Source organism: Rousettus aegyptiacus, unplaced genomic scaffold (genome assembly GCF_014176215.1).
Source record: "Rousettus aegyptiacus isolate mRouAeg1 unplaced genomic scaffold, mRouAeg1.p scaffold_m13_p_6, whole genome shotgun sequence".
Classification (NCBI taxonomy): domain Eukaryota; kingdom Metazoa; phylum Chordata; class Mammalia; order Chiroptera; family Pteropodidae; genus Rousettus; species Rousettus aegyptiacus.
Genome location: NW_023416309.1, coordinates 110,792,689 through 110,808,555, shown reverse-complemented (window position 1 = coordinate 110,808,555; position 15,867 = coordinate 110,792,689). Strand labels below are relative to the sequence as shown.

The window sequence follows — 15,867 nt, the reverse complement described above, 5'->3', positions numbered from 1 at the left end:
GCACCGGCGCAGGGCAGCGGTCCGCTCCTCCCCACGGTCTGCCCCACCCTGTCGCCAAGGTGGGGCCCTCGTTCCGAGCGCCCGGGTCTGTGGCGAAGGACCGGCTCGCCCCATGCCCTCTCCCCGCCCCAGCCCGAGAAGAGCTCATACCTTTATTGAAGAACATGGAGGCCATCTGTCCCATTTCCACTCGGTCTGTGATTTCAAAGAGGTTTGGAGACCCGCGTCTTTCTGTGGAGCCAACGGGCAGGAAGGGGAGGCGGTTTGTTCCCGTGGGAACACTAGAGGGCGCTGCTGAGCTCGCTGGACTCTCGGGAAGAACGCATTTCCCGTGTCTCAAACTTGAGAAAACGTTCCCTAATGCTTCCTGCTCCAAACACCTGAAAACAGGCTCCAGAAGGGGACCCCGGGGACACTGGTGACGGGGTAGGAGGGAAAGCGGCTCCCTCGGCGCTGGCTCAGCCGGACCGGGGTGGGGCCGTCAGGCGTGCATAGGCGTGGGCGCGCGTGTGCGCGCGTGTGCGTGCGTGTGGTGGGATGGGAGGAAGGAGGAATCAGAGGCCTGGCATTTACGCGAGCTCCCAGGGCGCCCCGGGCACCGACCAGGCGTTCAGTCCTTTCGATACCAGGAGAGGTGGAACACTGGGGTGCCGAGCTGCAGACCCCATTAAACGATGGAGCCGCGGGGTGCGGCCTGGGCCCCGAGCCCCGAGCCCTGCTCTTCTTACTCTACCCCGGTGCCTTCCCAGGAACCGGCCGGCAGGCACGAAGTGCTCGGGGTCCCTGCAGAGGGACCCCTGGGCCTGCCCCACAAGGAAAGGGGAGCCGTGGCCGAGGGCACTGTGGGCTGGCCTCCAACACCAAGACTTACGCACAGAGAGGATGGGCCGCTTCTCCGCCCGCTCGTGGCTGTCCTGGAGGAGGCTGTCGCTGTCGGAGGCCGTGGAGGAGTCCTCATCGTCCTCCTTCTGGGAGGGGGTGGCGCAGGGAGAAAGAAGGAGAAAACGAGGGAAAAGAAGGAGTACATAACTACAGAAAACCCTGGGGCGATGGAGAGCCTGCCTCCTCTGTTCCCGCTTTCTCTCGCAGGTGTCTGGTTAGGAAGCGCCCAGCTCCTCCACAGCCACGTTAGAGGTGCGGACGCACTCGGATGTCAGGTCTGACGCTGCAGTACAGCTCCTGGGAACAGGGGCGCCGGGTGACCGAGCTGGCTGCAGGTGGGGAGCAGGAGGGACCACGCGCGGTACTGTAAGGGCCGCGGCAGCGTGTGTCCCGCAAGCCGAGGTGGCTGCTGAGCTCCGGCTTTGGGACAGGGCCCTGGAGTGGCGCTGTGGCCGCGAGCCCTCCGCGCATCGAGGGGGGAAGAACTGGCCGCTGAGGGCTGCGTCTTCGGAACGCCACTGGCCGGAGGCACCGGCCAGAGACCGGGGCGACACACACACACCCCTACCTGGTGGTTCTCCATCCTCTTCCAGCGGAGCTGAGCGTTGGCTGCTGCCATGGCTTCCACCACGAAGGTAGTCGTCACGAAGCTGCAGGGGAAGCCCACGGGTTAATGGCCAAAGGCAGGTGGGGGGCTGCAGGAGGTACGAAGGACCAGACCGACAAGCCCCAAGCATCCTCTTCTGAGAGCTGTTTCCTAGTGAGATCTCAAAATGCACCTGATCCAATAAAGAAAAGTGTGTGCATGCGTGGCACCTAGCACGCTGGCTTGATGTCCCTGTTTGCATTTAGAATGCACTTCTGACTCTCGGGAGAGAGAGAGGTGAGTGAAATACGCTGATGGGAAGCAGCGTGGGTCTGGGGAGAGAGGACGGGGGACAACGCCGTGCACCGAGAAGGGGCGAGAAGGGGCGTGCTGGGGGCGGAGGTGGGAGGCGGGCGCCGTCTGACGCTCCCTGAGGCTCTCCGCCTGCCGGAAGAGGAGGCTGATTCACAAGGCGAGAGCAGGCAGCTCTCACCTCTCCTTGCTAGGACACGGACAAGCGGCCAAGTCCCAGTCACACACACTAGCGGGCAGAGCACAGGCTGCAGGTGGGGAGCAGGAGGGACCACGCCTGCTCCGGAATCTGTCCCTCTCCCCCCACCCCCTTTTCGGCGGTATGTTTTTCTTTCCTAATAACCTGGGTGACATTAAAATCAGCTTGCATTTTTATGGCCAGAATCAAAAGGGAGATTGGGAGGTGGCACCAGACATCTGCTGAACAAGTGAGACGAGAGTGCAAAGCCACCTTTTCTCTTCCTCTTAAAGAAGGCGGAGGCCCAGGTGACAGCCGGAGCGCACGCGCGCTCGCTTCTGTCAGCAGAGGGGACGGGGAGGGCCGCCCGGCCGCCGGGAGAAGCTGAGGTCAGTCTAACCTGCTCCGCGCTCTCTGAGGCCAGCACGGCTCTGCCGCGGGCCTTGACCCTGAGCCTCCTCCAGTGCTGTCGCTGGCCCCGGGGCTGACTGCTCGGCCCAGCCGGCGGGGGGCAGGTGGGACCGGGCCTAAATCTACATCCACTCCATCTTGGGGGCTGGGGGGGTAGAGGGGCAGCCAGCGCCGAGCCTCCCATTCCAGTCTCCTCGGCACCTCCTGGAAAAGATTCTCATTATCTTGCCTAACTGACCATTTTAAGGGCTTTAGATTTTTCCTCTTTTTGGAAGTAAAACCAAAATCCATCTTAATTAAGGTGTAAAGAGGCTTACCACGGTTGCACAAAGCCACCTCATTGATCATGTTCAAACATAAAATGGCTTGAACAAGAGGGGGGGCATGGAGGCCCCTACCTGGGGCCCCCCCAATAATCACTTCCCACTCAGATGGCTGCCTGTGCTGAAGGTCCTTTAAAGGGGACAGCAGAGTCACAGAAGGACAAGGACTTCTAGGACTCCTGGCTGCCAAGGCTCTCGGTATGTAACGAGCCGGCAGTACCCCAAGGTTGGCCCCAAACCCCCCACTACTCACTGTCTGTCTCCCCCCGCCCCAAAGAAAGAAGAGTCTGCAAGGGGGGGCTCTTTGCTCAGTGGGGTACCCTGGCAACCGGGAACCCTGCCTGGGGTCGCCTCTCCCGGGGAGGGGCCCCTGGGGGCTGCTGCCAGCTGTTCCCGCCCACTTCCTGTGGATTCCCGCCCATTGAGGCGGTGGCGGGAAATGCCTAGTCCTAAAGCCCTCGCTAGCCCGGGCCACCTGTGAAGGGACTTCGGACCTGCCTGTGGGACGCCTGAGGAGCGCTCAGGGGGCAGCACCAGCTGGAGAATCCCACACGCCTGGCTCGGGGAGCAGGCGCCCCGGAAGGCTTGGGAAGGCCCTGGCCGCCTCCTTGCTGCCAGGTGCCAGGGCAGGCGAGGTGAACACTGGCTTGTGTGGGTCCCTGTCCATTTATCGCTTCCTCTGTGAACCATCTGGAGCGACTTCTAAATTCTGAACTGCCCTCCCATGTCACCTTCAAGGCCGGTCAGAGTCTCCTGCTGCGGCCAGGCGTGTCCCCGGACACGCGCACCAGGGGAGGACACACGTGAGCGCCACGCGAGGCACCCCGCGGCCTGACACGAGACACGGAGGCTGTCCTCTCCTCTCCCGGGGCCGCCCCGGGGAGGACTCGCCCCAGACGCCTCCCGGCCCCCTCGGGACACTCCCTCACGTTAACGGGCTTCCCGGGCGGGCCCCTTGGCTTTGCCCCCCGTCCCAGGGGACAGGCTCTTACCTCATGAAGCCCAGGAACACCAGCAGGACCAGGCTGACGAGCCACCCGGCGGAGGCGAAGGCCTTGGGCATGGTGAGGGCGCCGGTGCCCACGATGAGGTTAAACATGTACACCAGTCCCACCTGGAAGCCACGGAACGGACGTTCAGCCCAGAAACGAATCTGCCGCTCCCCCCAACACCCCTGGGATGACCCTGGGTGACGGCAAAACCACGGAGGCCAGGAGGCCGGACTTCAGACAGGGAAGCGGGTGCGGCGGGGCCTCCCTCCTCGGGGCACAGGCCCTGCACCCCAACGCTGGAGACCGGACGCGAACGTGAGGGCGACTGACAGCCCGTGTCCTGCCGGCCTCCGCGAACGTCTCCGGCGAGCCGTTCTCTCCACTCTGGCTGTCGCCGTCCCCCCCCTGCCTCGCTACTTCTCACCACTCAAGGCTGAGCCGGACGCGTGAGCTCTCTGCTCCAGCAGGCTGCAGGCTTCCTGAGGACACGCCAGCCCCGCCGGGCGGCCGCTCTCCCGGGACCGCTGAGCCCGCGACCCGAGCACGGTCCCGTGGGACGCCGACACCCCGCTGCTCCCCCGTTCCCGGCCCTCCTCACCACCCTAACTCCGGCGATTAAAAGAGATGGAACTCGCAGGCCATGAAGCTCACCCTTTGAAAGCCCACATTGGTATTGAGCACGTTCACAAAGTGGTGCGATCAGCACCGCCATCTAGTTCCATTTCGGCACCCCAAAAATCCCCACGTCCTCTCACGACTGCTGGGCCAGCGACGTCAGGTCTTAAACTTAACTCTGATTCACGCCAACTCGACTCCAGCTCAGTGCATCACAATCATCCCTTGTTCGAGATCTCGACCATTAAATTCCTTTATCTGACCCGAAGGGCCTGCCCTCCACAATCTTCTCCGTTCCCACCGAACCTCCTCTGTCCCTACCATGACTTCCTGCGCCCCCCAAACCTCCCTACCAGGCCACCACCCCCACTTGGACTCAGTTACATCTTTAGGCATCACTTACATTCAGGTAGTTCCACGAGCACGCGCTGCCCGTGAGCCGCCTTCACCCTTCCCCGCCCCAGCCTTCCTGACCCCCAGCCTCGATGGGACCCAGCACCTGTTTCCTCCAGTTCCTGATACAAAGCTGCTAAAGGTTCCCAGAACAAACAAACACACAACACGATGGCGAGTCGCACAACAAATGATGGGAACCGTCCTCATCCGCGTCCCCGTATTTTCCTTGCTCCTCACCGTGAAATTCGCAGCATGTCCCAGGTTAACTGCTCCAAACCTCGGGCGTCGAGCCCCCAGCTCTCTCGGGTGAAGGCTACATATCCTAAGTTATGGGGGTGACAGGCCATCTGACGAGCCATCCCCACGCCTCCCTCCTTCCTTGCTCAAAACTCACAGCGCTGGCCCCCACCCTGCCCACCTCCTGTCTCTGGGGAGCAGGCGCCCCCCTCCCTGCGGAGGCTCGGCCCTCCTTCTTGGGGTCCTCTCCTCCTCCTCCCAGCCCTTCCACTCTGCCTACGCGTCCCTGACCCCTTTAAAACGTCACCCTCTCCCTTTCCATTAACCAAACTCACTGAAGAAGCCACCGGTACCCTCTGCCTCCCTCTCCAAGTCCCTATGCTTGACGGTGTCCAGCCCCAGAACCCTCTCGAAACGGCACTCTTAAAAACCGCCGGCCCCCTTCCTGACCACGCCACGTCCCAGTGCCAGCGGCTTTACTTCTCGGGTCTCTCGCGGCGTCCGCCACGAAGCCCCTCCCAGCCTCCTGAACTGGTCTCGCGCCCCACTTCCGACCCCCTCGCCTGGGTTTCTGCTGGCGCGTTTATCTCTTCCCCGTCACCAAGTCCGAGGCTCACTGTGGCCCGCGTCTCACTTCTCTCCGCGCCTCCCAGGGTGCCTGGCGCACAGCCTCGAGAGAGGAGCCTCGGAGGAGCCCTCGGAGCAGCCGGCCAGACCCAGTTCAGGGTCCTTCTGACGCAAACCCGACCGTCTCCACCCGTTTAATTTTTTAAAAAATTTTATAAGAGTTTATTTGAGCCAAATTGAAAACATATGTGGGGAGCGAGATCGCAAACGCTCCAGTCTTTGTTTTAAACATCACAATCTCGATCTGATCCCACAGACGGATCCCGGAAGGATTCAAACGAGGTTGACGCGTCTTCCGATAGCACTTGGTAGGATCGTGACACTGCCGTGACGTGACTCCCTGCTCAGGATGCCGGCCGAGGGTGGCCTTCCGAGACTACACGTGAGGGTGACGGCTGGGCGGGAAACAGGACATACGGCCCATCGCCGGCCCTCTGAACGGGAAGGCCCCAGTGCTGGCTTTTCACAAGGAACTGAGAACGTCTATGAGAAACTAAATTTTGCTTGGTGTCGGGTTAATTTCAACCACTGGTGCCCTGAGGCCCGTCCATCCGAGTGTGGGTGTGAGTCATTTCGTTCGCTCGGTTCTGCTTTTACTCGCATAGTCAACAACTCCGAGGCCTTCCATGAGCCTGACGCGGTGCTGGGAACTGGGCGGGTGACAGCGAGCAAGCCAGCGGGGGCCCTTGACCTCGCAAAGGGGGGACAACGAGAAAAACGGCGACGGCCGCCTCGGAGACGCGGTCCGAAGCACAGGAGCAGGGCTCCGCCACAGAGAGGCGTGGGAACACTTCAGAGAGGGGCGGCGACATTCAAGCCAGGACCTGAAGGAGCTGCCCAGGCAATGGGCCAGGGGAGAGACTTCCAGGTAAAGGCTAGAGGTGGGAAAGAGGCGGGGCCCGTCTGAGGAGCTGGAGGCCACCGAGCCAGGCGGCAGTCACGCTGTGAGGGGCCCTGGCGCCCGTGACGGGAGGTCTCAGGCCTTGCGGGGTTTTCAGCGGGGCACCAGCAAACCGGTCCCCAGTCGATGACCTAACACCTCGTCCCCCCCGCAGCTTTGTTCTCTCCGTATCGCTTTTGTAAGCAGCAACGCTTATGAAGGGTGCAACCTCATTTCTTTACCCAAAGTGGCCCCTGTGATGGATGGTTCTCGTGGCGGAAGTCAAGAAAGCAAAGAGGCCTAAGAAAGTGACAGTTCTTGGCCGGAAAGTATGGGGAAATTAAATAGCACCGGAGGCACTTGTAAATTCAGGGATGCCTGAAGGCCTTGGGATGTAAAAGTCAAGGTTTTACTGTGGATCAGGATTTCTCGGCCTGAGCGCTACTGACATCTAAAGCCAGATCATTCTCTCTCATGGGGGTCTGTCCCGGGCATTGCGGGATGTTTAGCAGCATCCTTGGCCTCTACCCACTAGGTTCCAGGACCCCTACCTCGTCCCTGTGTCGTGACCATCGACAATGTCTCCAGACATTGCCGAATGTCCCCTGGGGTGCGAGATTGCCACGAGCTAGGAACCACAGCTGAAGCACACTCCCAACAGAAACCTCGAATAATTCTCAGTGGAAAAGACCCTTTCAGCACTTTACAGGGAAGATCATTAGAGAGAAGCTGCTGGCGGTTAGGGGCAGAAATGTGCAGCCGCATCTGTCTTGTGTCGTTCTTCTTTCTGGGTTCGGAAGCAAGCACCCTGGGCCTGGCTGGGCTCGGGGAATCCTGCAGGATAAGGTAAGACTTCCTCACCTTCCTGGCAAGAGTTAAATCCTCTTTACCTCCAGTGAAGGTGACCAGTAAAGACCAATCGCAGGAAGCAAATCTGAGCTGAGCCACAGGCCGGGTCAAAGGCAGGTGTGGAGCAGGAGAGAGTAGATACATTCTCTCCTGCTGGTTAGGGACCGTTCCGTGGGGGCAGCCTCCTGAGAAGGGTGGCTGAAAGCCGAGGAACGAAGCCTTAACGCAGTCTCAGTAAGGACCCAGGCACGCTGTGGCCACGGCGGGCTCAACCGAGTTCCCTCCCGTTCTCGACCCTTCCCCTATGGCCGCGCCGGAGAAGGCACTGTGCTTGTCCCTTAGGACGGGCGACCTGCTGCCCCATGCTCCAGGGAGCTCGGTGCAGTGTTCCGGCTGCCTCACCCCCTGCCAACCGCCTCACCCGCACACGTACACGATGCAGGTCACGGGCACCTTTCAACGGCCTCCCCTGTGACAGCTGTCAAAGGAAACAGCAGGCGGCAGAGATGAGGAAGCGGCCGCTAGGACCGAAGGCGGAGGAACAGGTGCTCTTTCCCTCGAAAGCGACAGCAGCGCTGTCGGGCAGGACCGGCGGGGGAAGGGAGCCCCGGCGGCCGTCCCGGACCGGCGGTGGTCCAGCGCACCCTGTGTTTGAATCACGCACCTCCTCGGCCTGGAGCCACTCCTGGACCCCATGAGTCGGGAAACAGACGTGCCTGTTCTGAGATCACTTACTGGGGGGGCACGTAGGGGCCTGGATCGTGCTCCTGTGTCTCGCACTATGCCGTTACGAGTGAAGACAAACATCCCTGACACTCGCGAAAGGGAAAGGCACTCACGGCGAGGAAGGGAGAGGCTCTGTGCTGGGGATGCCCCCGGTGAAGGGCTCGTTCTGGACTACGGAAGACCCACCCCCTCAGTCTCCAGAGGGACCAGAGCGGGTTCTGCCTACACTGTGCTGAGCCGAATTCACAACGGCACCCGCAGTAAAGCCAGTTCCACAGTCTACCTGGGCTCGGTGGATAATGAACCTCGTGCCCTTCTGTAAGGTCCGTTCTCCACCGAGCCCAGATTCTGGTCTCATGGGGGATCAAGGACTGTCCCCCCAGGATGACAGAGTTAAGGAGACCTCAGGAAGTGGGCACGTCCTCTCCTTAAACCCTGATCACTAACTCCCAGGGACGCCACCTCATCCTCAACACCACCCAACACACTGTTTAGAGCAAATGCCCAGAACCGGCCCTCAAAACACCCCAAACACAAAGGAAAGAGAAGAAAAAATGAAAAAAGCAGAACCCACTGAAGCTTTTAGGGATCGCTGTCCAATTTCCTGTGGGCGCGTGCTGACGTGTGAAACAATTACCTGAACAACCGGAGACACAAAAAGTGGCCAAATCAAAGTGTTTTCCTTCCCCAAACTCAGCTGCAGAAGTGACTCATCCCTAAGCTTACAGATGTTGTGAGAAGCAGCAGGACCCTGGTGACTTTTACAGACAGTTCATTGCTGACGCCAAGCAAAGGCTGCGTGCTGTTACACACTTCCTCAGATGAGAGGGACATGATTCGATTCATTCCAAAGAAGACGTCGTCCCCTGATAAACTAGTGAGGTGAAGGTGGCCCCTTGGTACTACACACAAATGACACACACCCAGATGGAGGGCACCAGGAGGAGAAAGGCTTTTTCCAGCTGTACCCGGAGATGCTTCCTGCTCCATCGGAAACAGGGCAGGAATCCCCAGGCAAGGAAGATGAGTGCAAAGTAGGGCAGCTGTTGAAGGCTAGGTAAGGTCTAGGAAGCCCTTAGGTCTTGTTACCTAAGACCATGCTGCCTCCCTGGGGATACCTGGCAGCAATGTGAGTCAGCCATTTAAATATTCCACTCCTCCAGCTACTCAACCGGGCGAAAGGACTCCGCGATGTAACCATGACCAGTATATATTACACAAAGATAGACTGAGTGTATATATGTGTGTGTGTGGGGGGGGTGGGTGGGTAACACAGACTCAAAACGGTACAATCAGTCATTCTAATTACGGAGTCCATCGAACTGCAGTTGGAAGTGTCTGCATGCTTTCTCTGCCTCTTACGCCATCCAAGACTACAAAAGTTGTGCAACTTAAAATTAAGCTGAAAACTGAAGTGGTTTCAAACGGCTGAGATGAGCAAAGCCCGGAGTCAGCAGCTGTCAATCACCGTCCACATGAACCAGCAGGCAACACCATGAGCAAAGGGCAGCGGCCCCGACGTATAAATATTACAGAGAGTAAGCCGACTTTGTTTTCCTGACTGCTCTCTGATCAACATCTAAAAAGTGAACAAACCTAACTCTCACCACATGCTGTGAGCCAGGACAGCCTCGGCATGGCTGGCTGCTGCCGAATCGAGGCCCCCCGACTCTAGATGCTCCCAGGGCCTAGGCAAGCAGCAGAACCCGCCAGCACAGTCCACAGGGAGCAGAGTGCTTTCCCAGAAGCCAGGAGCACTGACGTGGGCAAAACAGGTTCTAAAGAAGTACAACTCACGTAGGGAGAATAGAGCTCCCCGGTCTCTGTGATTTCACCCGCCATTTCCGAAAGCGAGGAAGGGTCCCTCCGCCGCGGAGCTTCCTTCCGTACAGGGGGCGCGGCTGCTGCAGCTCCTTAAAAGCAAAAGGGCAGATTTCGGCTTTCTGATGGACCGAGATGGGGTAACTGGAGGTTTGCAGCGCAGCCCCGCCCCGCCCCGCCCCGTCCTTTTATCACAGACACTTAACAGCCTCAATATCTGTCACAAGACAGCTGGGAGGGAAGGGTCTCCCTGGATGACTGACACCGGGCTGGATTCTTTTTCCTTGCTGCGCGGGACATGAACGTATTCAATTACGCTCAGACCCCAAGAAATATAAGGGGCCTTAGAAACCACTGAGTCACACCCACCGCAAGCGCCCACTTTACACAATGAGCCTTTAAATATCCCCATTTAAAGCTCCGAATGGCGAGCTCACTACCACACAGATCAGTCTCAGAAACTGCCTTCTCCGCCTAGGGCGAGAGGCGGGGGGCTTTCCTAGGAAGTCCTCCCACACAACTCCTTGCCCCAAAGCCTCTTCTTTTTAACGGGCCCTCCACTTCTCGCTCCCCAACTCGCCTTCTGCCTTGCCTTACGGCTCCCCACCCTTAAGCCTTTTCCAGGGCCTCGCTCCAAGCCTCTCCCCGACTTCTTCTCTCCTGGAGGAGCCCCAAGTCTGGCGCCGCCTCAGCCCAGCCCATCCCATCCCATCCCATCCCATCCCATCCCATCCCATCCCATCCCATCCGCGCGCTCGGCCCCTCACCTGCAGCGTAGCTCGCTCCGGGACGCCACGGTCGCCGCCTCCAGTCACTCCACTGCCGGCGCCAGCTGTCCCGCACCAGCGTCCACAGTGCGCATGCGCTTGTGCCGGGCGCTCCGCTTGTCCGCGAGCGCCTCGGGCGGGGCGCAGCGCAGCGCGCTGATTGGGCGCCTCGCGGAAGCAGGACTGGGAATGGGCCCTGGCGGCTGCCGTCTGCGTGGCGGAAGTGGGTGGGTGTACTCCCACGCGCATGCGGAAGAAGCGATTGCTGGCCATGGTGGGAAGCAGGGCTGGTTGAAAGAGGTGGATCGTGCCTTTTGCTGGGGACAGTTTCGTCGGCGGGGAGTGGGTGTGAACTTGGCGGTTTCGGGACCCCGGTGGTTGGGGTTGCGGAGGAGAGGGTGAGGGTAGAGAGTAGCCTGCAGCTCCACAGAAAACAGAAGGGACTGCAGCTTAAGCTTGCTTCACCCTAAAGTCGCCTGGTTGACCTGGCTTGGAAGGTGGGGGAGTGAGAGGGCTAGAGCCAGAAGGTGGTTGGAAATAGGTTTAAGACAGGACTGGAAGTCGATCCTGGAGCAGAGTTTCAGGACGGGGCAAGTGATGGGAGCTTTGGGGGTAAGCCTTGGTGTTTGGGCTTGAGTCTTGGAAGTCCTGGGAGGTGGGGCAGAAGGGACAGGCAGACATGGCAGCTCAGGCCTGGCTCCTTGAGATGCAAGTCAGGGATTGTTCAACTATCTTTAACCAGCCCTGCTCCCCTTCTTGCAAGGGATTTAGAGGCTGTGTTCTCTGAAGTGTTTAGAAGGAAAGGGATGGAGGCTTTTTGACAACTTAGCCCCAGGAGGCATTTAGCTAATGGAGAACTTGGGTTCCTGTCTTAAGTGGGCGGAAACTCAGGGCCCTGAGGTCTTTGCCCTCCCCACCCACAGGCTGCTACCATGAGGTTAAATCAGAACGTCTTGCTGCTGGGGAAGAAGGTGGTGCTGGTACCCTACACCTCTGAGCATGTGCCGAGGTAACCGTTCCACCTGACACGGGGCGCAAGCTGCTCTCCAGGGCACAGCGAGGAGGGTCGGCCTTCCTTTGCCCAAATCTCAGAGACTGTTTCCTCTGAAGAGAAACATTGGCGTGAGAGGTTACTGCATACAGGCCAAAGAGAACAGTGAAGCGGACAGAGGACTGTGATTTCCTTGGGAGAAGTCACCCGGCCCTGTTTGTCCCTCACCCTGCCAGCTTCCTTTTTGGCTTTTCAGCAGGGAATTCTTTTATGTAATCTAAATGTGTGTAAGAAAAGGAAAGGAATTGTCTTCTCACCTAATTCTAAATTAGTGATATCCTTTGGTGCCAGTGAGTATGCGCAGTTTTTGGAGACATAATGTGAACTTGTCATAAAACTGAGCTGATGGTTTGTTCTGATGTCTGCAGTTTTGAAAGGCCAGGACAGTCGCAGGGGGCAATCGGCACAATCCAGTAGACCGGGATGGTGGTGGTGTAGGGGCGTACTACTCTACTTGTAGTTTTCCTTTTGGGGGGTTCCTAGTGCCTAGCCTTTGTTAAAATCTGTCCAGACTTCTTTGCTGAGGTTGGCTTGCCATATACTTCCCCTGGGGAATTTGAGAAATGTTAGGCTTCAGACTGCCCTCCCTGAGACAGGGTGGGGAGCTGGACAGGTAGAACTGACCCCTCCTGCTGTCCGCTTGGTCTTGTGCTTGTGGTCTTCTGCCTTAGCAGCAATTAGAACCCTTTGTTTCGGTCTTCTGTGAGCCCCGTGGTACCCTTGCAGGGCTCTCCTTTCATCTCAAATAGTGTCAGACCCCTGTCATTCCTGCCTGCCGAAGGACATCCCTCTATCCCTGCAGGTACCACGAGTGGATGAAATCAGAGGAGCTGCAGCGTTTGACAGCCTCCGAGCCGCTGACCCTGGAGCAGGAGTACGCGATGCAGCGCAGCTGGCGGGAAGATGCGGACAGTGAGCGGCAGAGGCCCTGAGCTGGGCTGGTCGTGGGAGGGCTGACTCCAGAGGCAGTCTCCTGGGTCCCTCCCTTTCTCATTCTCAGCTGTAACTCTCCTGGGGCGCAGAAACCTTGAGAAAAACACCTCGTGAAAAACCTAGAAGGTGCCTGAAACTCTCATTCTCTGATACCCACTGAAGCCAGTCCCTGCGGCTGATGCTTCTTCCCCACTCACTGCACCAGGTTTGGAAGGATTTAGAGAAAGTATTTTGGGCTCCGGCTGTAATCGAGGCCCTGCCGCTCACATGCCTTGCTGCATGCCCGGTGTGGTTACTGCTCTTCAGGCCTCCGGTTGAGAGGGACCATCGTTTCCTGCCAGAGGCAGAATTAGGGCTTCGTTATCAGCCAAAGGAAGCTCTGGCCTTCCTTTTCTCCCACCAGACTTAGAGATGATGAAAATTCTCTGGCTTGGGTAGGAAGACTGTCCTCACTGCACTTGGGCACTATAGGGGATGACCCCATTGCCCCCCTCTTTAGAGTGTACCTTCATTGTGCTGGATGCAGAGAGGTGGCAGGCCCAGCCAGGCACCACTGAAGAGAGCTGCATGGCGGGAGATGTGAACCTCTTCCTGACAGATCTGGGGGACCCCTCCTTGGGGGAGATTGAGGTCATGATTGCAGGTTTGTTCCACCTGGCCCTGCCTTCCCTCCTTCTGGCCCTCGGATCTGCTAAACCTTAAGCCGGTCGAGGCTGCCTAGGGACCTCAGAGTTCAATGGGAGGCATTGGGTAACCCAGCACCTGGCTGGGGCAGACTGCCACACTTGGTACCCCCTTAGCCTGGTGGTTCACTTTGTTCTTGTCATATGCTTAGGTGTGAACATAACCTTTGATTTTAGGGTCTTCAAACTTCAGTCTTCCCCATTTTGAGGGTGGGCCGGGGACCCTCCAAAAATAAATGACCTGTCCTGGAGCATCTCCCCAAGCTGTGGGAGGAGCCCTCCCGTGTCTGACCTTGGTCCTTATCCTTCACATAAGGGGCTGTGCAGCTGCTCACAGGCAGCACACTGAGGTTAAGGGGTCAACACTGGGGTCAGGTTGCTATGAGACCTTGGGCAGGTCATTTGCCTTCTCTGCGCCTCCGTCTTTTCATCTACAGAATGGTAATAATGATAAACTTCAGAGTTGTGAGGATTAAATGAGGTCCTATCTGTTAAGTACCTGCTCCGGAGCCTGGCACGTGGCATCAGCGACTGTTTGTCTTTTCCTAGAGCCCAGCTGCAGGGGCAAGGGCTTTGGCACCGAGGCCGTTCTCATGATGATGTCTTACGGTGAGGAAGTGGCCGGGCCCTGGGTGCGGGCTAGTGCATGTTGGGAGTGAGCCTTCTTCAGGCCTGAAGGGGGGGAGGTGACAGGGGACGGGTGCCTCCACTGCAAACTGGGACTGGAAGGGCAAGAAGGTGCTGGAGAGACCCTCATCCTGCAGCTTGTCCCTCTCTGATTTCTGGGAGGCGTGACCAAGCTAGGTCTGACCAAGTTTGAGGCTAAAATCGGGCAAGGAAATGAACCGAGCATCCGGATGTTCCAGAAACTTCACTTTGAGCAGGTAAGGATGTTGCCGGAGGGTGAAACCTGAATCTGGTCTGTGGGGTCCGCTCGTGCTAGGAAGTGCGGTTGTAAAGTAGCCAGCCCTGATCTCTCTGGCTCTTGCAGGTGGCTGTGAGCAGCGTCTTCCAGGAGGTGACACTCAGACTGACGATGAGTGAGCCTGAGCGGCAGTGGCTTCTGGGGCAGACCAGCCACGTGGAAGAGAAGCCCTACGGAGCTGGGTCGTAGGCGCCCTGCTGACAGAACCCCGCACCAGGAGGGGAACGGATGGGGCCTTTGGGGCCGAGTGCCCCTAGCTGCGCTACAGGCTGGGAGTCTCCTTCGGGGCCCTTCAGACTCCTGGCCAGACTTTCCTTGGCCTCCCTCAGGCTGGCAGTGTGGCAGAGGGACTCCAGGGTGCCCCTCCTCCTGGCCAAACCGGGACTCAGACTCTCAGAACTGAGAGCAGGTGACATAAAGCCATGGGAGGCATCAGGGTGAAGGGGGAGCCGGGGAAGAAGGGGGCCTGGCGAACAGGCTGTGCCTTCCTTTCCCTGGGAAGGTCAGAGGCGCTGAGGCCCTGGCCGGGAGTAAAGCACACTGCTTGGCCAGCTTCCCGTTTCCTCATTGGGTCCCTGTGGAGGTGAGGCGAGCCACCAGGAGGCCCAGCCTACAGCATCCGGTCCAGCATGGGAGCGACAGGGCAGGGGTGGCTCAGTCCTGTGTCCTCCACGCCTCACCCCTCCACCTCTGGGAACAGCTGCACCTGACAAGGCCACAAGGGGGCGCAGGAGGCACAGGTTCGGGATGGCCAGGCTGCTTGGCAACTGGGCCAGGTCTCCCTACCTCACAGCGAGGGGGACACCCCGCCTTCTCGCCACCCTTGCGCTGTCATACTCTGGGGTGGCCATCAAGAATGGCCAGGCATGTTTCCAAACACAGTTGTGGAAGAGACTCTTGAGGGCACCTGGGGCATTCGAGGGTTAGAAACAGTCCCTGGCAAGTTGAGACAGCTGCCCAAGGCCTCTTGATGGCACAGTGGGACCTGGTGCTGGGCCTCCCAGTCCCCTGGATTCTGGCATCTGACACCAGATCACGCATGTGGAAAACTAGAGTTAAGCAGCAATATAAGTGTCTTCTGAGCCACCTGTCTTCAGCTTAAGCAGTCACAAGTCCCTCAGGGCTTTCCCAGCGGGCCAGTGAGGTGGTGAGGCAGCTTCTCAGGCCTCACCTGTGGGGGCCGCCACCAGAGGTCAGAGGGTAGGGTGGGGGCAGGGGAGGCCCAGCTGAGCAGGGCCCCCGGGGGATTGGTTCTGATAAGGGCTCGGCCACAAACCCAAACAAGATGGCCAGATAGTGACTGGCCCTCTTCTCAACCCTGTTCACTGTCTCCCTCCTGGTTCTCAGCCCCAGGAACCGCCTTCCGAGGTTTCCTAGTTGGGCGGAGAGTAGCCCCAGGCCAGCTTCCCTTCCTTCTCTCTGAGCTCCTGGGCTGGAGGCTGCAGCTCTCAGGCCTCCCTGGCTGACCTCCAGTACCAGCAGTATAAGGGACCTGGACCTCTTGTGGAGGAACAGGGCATTTCGCCCTTGGCAAGTCCCCTGCACCCACCTGCCACATGGCATGTCCCGGGCCTGGGTTTGTTTTCCCCTAGGCCTGGACAACTGCCCTCCAATCAGGTCCACGGCCAGATAAGACAGAGGATCTGGCGCCAGCCCAGGCCACTCCTGGGAAT

The 15,867-nt window shown here is 58.9% G+C and overlaps 2 protein-coding genes across 7 annotated transcripts in view; one reads left to right on the top strand and one right to left on the bottom strand.

Annotated features, from left to right (window-relative positions):
* The window catches only part of TMEM104 (transmembrane protein 104), a 48,492-nt gene extending 37,812 nt beyond the window's left edge, over positions 1–10,680 (bottom strand). For both annotated transcript variants that reach the window (XM_016132559.2, XM_016132560.2), the window contains exons 1-6: positions 10,603–10,680; positions 9,812–9,927; positions 3,685–3,806; positions 1,451–1,532; positions 872–968; positions 151–231 (exon numbers count right to left, since the gene is read on the bottom strand). In XM_016132559.2, the coding sequence (XP_015988045.2) occupies positions 151–231; positions 872–968; positions 1,451–1,532; positions 3,685–3,806; positions 9,812–9,856 (427 nt within the window). In that variant the 5' untranslated portion in view covers positions 9,857–9,927; positions 10,603–10,680. The remainder of the gene's footprint in view (positions 1–150; positions 232–871; positions 969–1,450; positions 1,533–3,684; positions 3,807–9,811; positions 9,928–10,602) is intronic.
* Positions 10,681–10,835: 155 nt separating this feature from the next.
* Positions 10,836–15,276, top strand: NAT9 (N-acetyltransferase 9 (putative)). Of its 5 annotated transcripts, none has more exons than XM_016132574.2 (7): positions 10,836–10,902; positions 11,526–11,611; positions 12,456–12,565; positions 13,086–13,229; positions 13,819–13,878; positions 14,059–14,153; positions 14,261–15,276. In XM_016132574.2, the coding sequence occupies exons 2-7, from the start codon at positions 11,535–11,537 to the stop codon at positions 14,381–14,383; spliced, it is 609 nt and encodes a 202-aa protein (XP_015988060.1). In that variant the 5' UTR covers positions 10,836–10,902; positions 11,526–11,534; the 3' UTR covers positions 14,384–15,276. The 5 variants fall into 5 exon arrangements, with proteins under 5 accessions (XP_015988060.1, XP_015988061.1, XP_015988063.1 ...); XM_016132575.2 differs by having other exon boundaries at positions 10,866–10,944; XM_016132577.2 differs by having other exon boundaries at positions 10,891–11,000.
* The last annotated feature ends 591 nt before the right edge of the window (positions 15,277–15,867 follow it).

What these genes read in the sequence shown, in the direction of transcription:
- NAT9 (XM_036222424.1), top strand. An exon ending in GATTGAGGTCATGATTGCAG is followed by an intron (nt 13,230 to 13,818) that starts GTTTGTTCCACC and finishes GTCTTTTCCTAG; the next exon opens with AGCCCAGCTGCAGGGGCAAG. An exon ending in TCTCATGATGATGTCTTACG is followed by an intron (nt 13,879 to 14,058) that starts GTGAGGAAGTGG and finishes GATTTCTGGGAG; the next exon opens with GCGTGACCAAGCTAGGTCTG.